Source organism: Barbatula barbatula, assembly GCF_947034865.1.
Source record: "Barbatula barbatula genome assembly, chromosome: 19".
Lineage (NCBI taxonomy): Eukaryota > Metazoa > Chordata > Actinopteri > Cypriniformes > Nemacheilidae > Barbatula > Barbatula barbatula.
Window position 1 is genome coordinate 6,251,680 of NC_136782.1, and position 6,202 is coordinate 6,257,881.

The window sequence follows — 6,202 nt, forward strand, 5'->3', positions numbered from 1 at the left end:
GCAGCGGTTACTGGATTACGTTTAAGCATTCCACATCTCTCAGACCAGTCCAGTTCATCAATAGAAGTTTCACAGCCCTCTTGTCTTGCAATAGTCTGCATTAGCTCTGGCCAGCGCAAGTCAGCTGATGAAAATGACGCAAAGAATGATGGAAGGCCTTGTTGACGCAAAATTGCGAAAAGATCTCGTTGGCAGGAGCTCCAGAAACTCGGTGATCCTCTTATTGGCTTTAAGAATTTATAACCCTGATCAAAATTCAAAATCTTTTGAAGTGATTCTTTATTTGTTAGATTCTCTGGAGTAATTTTTGTTTTGTTATCAGTATGATAACCTTTCCTTAAAGCAATAGATACATTTGAAATAACTTGATTCAGCTCAGACAAATATTGGCCATAAAATATGTAATCTAGGTTTTGAGCAAAACGTCCGTCTGCGTTTAGGATTCTATTTTTCAAGTATTTACAAATTGTAAGTTTTTCCTTTCTTGAGTCATGAAATGTTCCTGTTCCTTTTGGGAAGAGAACTGGAAAACATTTGGCTTCATTAGTTTCATCCATTAAAATTCTCACTGGACTACTGCCCTCTGCTGGTGCAACAGACATAATGCCATCAAAATGCTGATCACAAATTTCTTGTCCAATATCCACTGGTTGAAGGCATGTGTCCATATATAATCCATGCTGTTGTCTATCATGAAGTGTCTCATCAGTCATCTCATCATCTTCATTCTCAGTTTTGTTCTCTGTCTCAACACACATGTCCTGACAATTCTCTGAACGTTGCTCATTATTGTCAATTTCCTCAACAATTTCTTCTTCTGTTTGACTCAGAGGATTAATCCAAGTTTCATTAAAGTCCACATCTGTGTACCACTTGTTATTATCCTTTAAGTATGCCAGCGCTGTCTTTATCTTATCAGTATGTACATACTTATATTCATAATGTCCTTTATATGTTAATTTCCTCTTAAGTTTGACTCGAATCATCAAATCATCATTTTCTGATCTTGGTAAGACATTCACCACTTCTGTCACATTAGATGGGACACAAGTCACAGGTCCATGAACACCATTCTGTCCACCTCGTGGTAATGCCAGCATCTTCATGAATGGAATATGCTTTGCTATCAGATGTGTCTCAAGAGAATTTAAACAGCTCAGTTCAGGAGGAATAGGATCCAAAGCAAGATTATTTGCTACACTTTCAGCAGGCATTTTACCATCAGAAATCTTTCTATCACATGTGTGACAAATCCACAGAGATGCAGCAGAGCTGTTTCTGTAAACACAGTCTTCACAACAGTCTTCATTACACTCGTGTACATAATTAAATGTTACACATTTTTCTGCAACATACCTGCATTGTGCTGACTTTTGAAAGTATGTATCTATTCTGCAGTGTTTAACCTGCATTTTAAAGCAACAGCGATGACAAACTGAACAAACATATTCAGGACCTGTAGATATTTTATCTTTAAACTGTTCTATCACAAAGTCAATGTCTTTTTTATTCATCTGTGTCTCACATCGTCTTTCAGTGTTTCTTATTTTAATCCTACTGGCAAAGCCATCATCATTTCTGTATTTCTGTATATTATAATCTATAACACTGTTTCTATGTATTTCATTCTCATGGTATTTTCGGTGGCTAAATTCTTTTTTGGCCTGTTTGTGTATTTCATTCTCGTGGTATTTTCGGTGGCTAAATTCTTTTTTGGCCTGTTTGTGTATTTCATTCTCGTGGTATTTTCGGTGGCTAAATTCTTTTTTGGCCTGTTTGTGTATTTCATTCTCGTGGTATTTTCGGTGGCTAAATTCTTTTTTGGCCTGTTTGTGTATTTCATTTTCGTGGTATTTTCGGTGGCTAAATTCTTTTTTGGCCTGTTTGTGTATTTCATTCTCGTGGTATTTTCTGTGGCTAAATTCTTTTTTGGCCTGTTTGTGTATTTCATTCTCGTGGTATTTTCGGTGGCTAAATTCTTTTTTGGCCTGTTTGTGTCTTTCATTTTCATGGTATTTTCTGTGGCTAAATTCTTTCACGGCCTGTTTGTGTATTTCATCATTAGCATACTTCTCTGTGCTAAACTTTTTCACAATCTCACGATGCAAATCATCAAATTTATATCTATCTTTACTATATTGTTTGATCTTTTCTTGATGTTGTTCGTTTGTCTTGTATTTCTCAGTGCTAGATTTCATCCGTTTATCTTTGTAAGTTTCATCTTCTTGATATCTTTTCTTAGCAGTGATGTTTTTCTTCTGTTGTAAGTCATTATTGGTGGTGTATAGCAGTTTCTCCATGTACTGCTTACGTGAGTATTGTGTTCGTTTTAATGAATTATCTTCACATAGTGATTTACAAAAGGAGGCACAGCTACTATCATTGGTTTTCACACACAGAACAACTTCATAATGACAGCTATTGACATGTTTCAGGTAAATCCCATTGCTTTGACAACTACGTCTATTTGATGACACATTTGAAGATGAATATTTAAGCCATTTATCATCACTGTATGTAAATATGTCAACACCAATTAAATCGCTAGTAGCCTGAATCTCAAGTTCTGTTGCCCAAACACCGAGATATTTCATCCTTGATGTGGATATATAGTCTTTTACAGAACTGTGTCCTTCTCTGAGATACTGTGTGTAGTTTGATTCATTCTGCAGTATGTGTGTAACAACAGCTCGTCTCATTCTACGATGTTCTGTCTCATCCTGAGATACAGCATAGGTTACTGCTCGGAAAAAACAATTGCCATCTCCTACAATACTTTTAGTTACACAAGGCTCAGCCATTTCAACAGCCACAATTGCATTGTTCTGTTCTCTGACAATGTTTACAATGTTCAACTTTAAACAAATGCTTTTTTGTTGCTGTACTGTTAACGGACTAAACTGAAAAGTGTCATTGACAATTTCTGAAATAAATTCAACATCACTTGTATTTTCATTTGTTGACTCCACACAAATTACTTCAGGTGTGTGTTGAACACACGTTTCATTAACAGATTCTGTATCTGTGACATCAATAACACAATGATTGAGATTTACATCAATTTCCATTGTAGCGTTTAATGCTTGTTCAGCTTCAGCATGTGTTGCGACTACTGGACTGTACACAGAGACAGAAGGCACGTCACTCATGTTTGCATTCACCCCAGTTACTTCAAAGGGAGTACCGTCAGCTTCCAGTGATGCTCCGAGCTTCTTAAAATGCGTGCACAGAGATCTCATGTCACGGTGGAAAACCACTACACTCTTACCCTCACATGCTAATGTTCCGTCATGATTTCGTGAATGTGGATCGATGACTGCATACCAGGAGCCTTGTTTAACTGCTGCACATATGCTTCTCTGGACATTCACCAAACATGCATCAAAATTCTGAAATACTCGAGTCAGTGCTTTATCTAGAGACATGTAAACATTACGCATAGATTTCTGATATCTAGTCACACCAAACAAACCACTTAATGTTGTCCCATAGTTTATTGCAAAAGTACAATCATTCAGTGTGTGTGAATCAGGCAGTTCCTCGACGTACATGTAGCCATTGATGCGGTCACTGATCTTTCCAGCAGCTTCCAGGTCTGAATAGAATTGATCACCATGCAATAACATAGAATTAATATCAGTGGTGCTCCACTGAAAAACATTTTTCAATTTACACATCAGAATTGCAGTTAAACTGTTAACAGCACATTGCTTCCCATAATTCTGGACATAACGAGGATCTCCTTGATGGAAAGAGCCAGTGATGTAGGATGTCTGAGGAAACAAGTCAAAAACAGCATTCATGGTTATTTTAGATTTTTGCTCATAGTTTGATTGACACTTTGGTTCAAAACTGGTTTCATGATTAGGCATATTGGAAGGTATATTGGAAGGTATTTGGAAAGGTATTTTGGAAGGTATTTTGGAAGGTATTTTGGAAGGTATTTGGAAAGGTATTTTGGAAGGTATTTGGAAAGGTATTTGTGCAGAGCTGTCATGATGTCCGAAACATTCAGTTGATTGTGCCACTTTATTAACAGCAGGCACACCCTCTGCAGGATAAGGAGCCATCCGGTCCACCATCCTTTTCTTGGCTACCTGCGAACGCAGGCTCTTCTTAGTACGGGGCATTCTGCACACAAAAATAAATAATATTAAAGATTAGTTACAAATGCAATACAATATCAAAAAACCTAGTTTCAATTTTTTTCATATTACAACAAGGTCTAATATTATTAATGACAGTATTTGTTTCCATTTTGTGTAGTTTTAAGTATAAGATGACCAGATGGGCCTGTCGCAAGAACACCACCTGCCCAGGATATCACCTATGTTTCTGAGTATGCATGCAAAATGTACTTGCTACATCATGTGCCAACTTATGCGTTTTTTGCATAGGGTTGGGTACTGTTTGGGATTTTTTTTATACTAGTGATACTCTTTTGAAACAATAATGGTGCCCTAATCATTACCTAAAAAAAGATATTGAATGATATTAAGTAGTACATTACACAAGATCATTATGCAGATGATACTCGATACACATAGATTCACATAAGTCACCAAAAACATATTTTGCATTTCTGCATACCCAGATATGGACACAGTCGAAATCCTGTACTGATCATGTCCCTTGGAACAAACACATTTGGTCACTTTCCTTGACCAATGAAATTATTTGATGATACTACTACATAGCTGATCTAGTAACTGAATACTACTGCGCAACTTCAAATCTAAAGTATCATCTCAAAACAATATTCACATAAAAGACATTTAGTGAAATACAAAATAAAAATAACCATTGACTAAACACTTTGTAACATAATAAGACTTAACTTCTAGTTACATTTTAAAAATATTTATAAACAAAAGACAAAATTTACATTTTTACCTCAGATTCACCTTCACCGTCTTCTGCAACATAAAAGTGAAAAACATTTAATAACCAACATATAACATTACACTTTAGCTTATTATAAAGTGCTGACTTTTAAAGAAATGTCAGTTTAGTTTTTTTGAACATTAATCATGTATGTCACTTTACGATACATCTATAAAGCAAACACACATACACGTGTAAATATGTGTCACAACACCCACCAAAGTGTCACCACAGCTGACATAAATGTATATAATAATCACTTTTATTGTAATAAAGTACTATCTTAAAGCATAATAAGCCGTTTACCTTTGTTTTGCTGTCATATAACTAGATCAATAATATCAGTACCATTGTACACATGGTCAACGAGGGAATGGGGAAAAATAAAATCCCTGTCCGGCAAAGTGAAAAGGAAAATACAGTAATATACTACGACTTTGCCTTATTTTTATAGTATTTATTTTTAATACTGCTCCAGTGAGCATATACACCTTAAAATGTAGATGCACAATTTCATTATTTTTATATTTTTTAAGAAATAAAAATAATGGGAACCATTCTTCGTTTTTTCCGTATGAAGTAGTTTGTAGACGGTCCATAACTGCTAACCTGCCATGCGTCGCATCAAAACAGACATAAAGTTTTAAACTGTGATCCGTGTCCATTTAGACATTGCAAATAAGCGAACTTGTATACAATTACACTCCACTACAAATCTTTTTACATTATTCGAGGCTGCATATCCGTCTTATACAACATTAAACTTCTAACAAGCGTACACGATGTCATAATATATCTATAAATATAAATCACAATTCGACCTGAATATAAAAAATAATGAACACATGACGGAATTATCCTTAAAACGTTAATATGATATCATAAAAAAATAAGGACAAAACGCGTAATACAGTCAAACATTACCAACTGAGCATCTAACAAACACGAACGGTAACACTATTACTAAACAAACATACTGTCAAAATAAAGCGATGTATTATTTTCTCTAATGAACATGTTTTAACATTTTACACCGGAGCATTGGCATCGCGTGACTTACCACTTGCAAACATCCAAAATGGATTCCTTCTCTTCCCAACAAAAACGGATATAGGCTTTCAACATTTGCGACACCTAGTGGAAAAAAATTATTACCATTTGTATTATCATACTTTACGTACAAAAATTAACTAGCTACTATAATGAAAAATTGTTTCTTTATTGAAATAGGATTACCATAATAGGATATATTCATCTATATTTTTATTGAAATAGGATTACCATATAGATAAAAGGATACATTTGTGGAAACTGTGGA

At 35.1% G+C, this 6,202-nt stretch overlaps 1 protein-coding gene across 1 annotated transcript; it reads right to left on the reverse strand.

Annotated features, from left to right (window-relative positions):
• Positions 1-2,695: 2,695 nt before the first annotated feature.
• On the reverse strand, positions 2,696-5,971 carry LOC306908802 (uncharacterized protein; the record flags this gene model as incomplete). The annotated part of the gene is made up of 4 exons (XM_079481993.1): positions 5,945-5,971; positions 4,894-4,916; positions 3,001-4,131; positions 2,696-2,720 (listed from the first exon to the last, which is right to left on the reverse strand). Exons 3-4 carry the CDS (start codon positions 4,128-4,130, stop codon positions 2,696-2,698), a joined length of 1,155 nt encoding a protein of 384 aa, XP_079338119.1. The 5' UTR covers position 4,131; positions 4,894-4,916; positions 5,945-5,971.
• Positions 5,972-6,202: the final 231 nt, after the last annotated feature.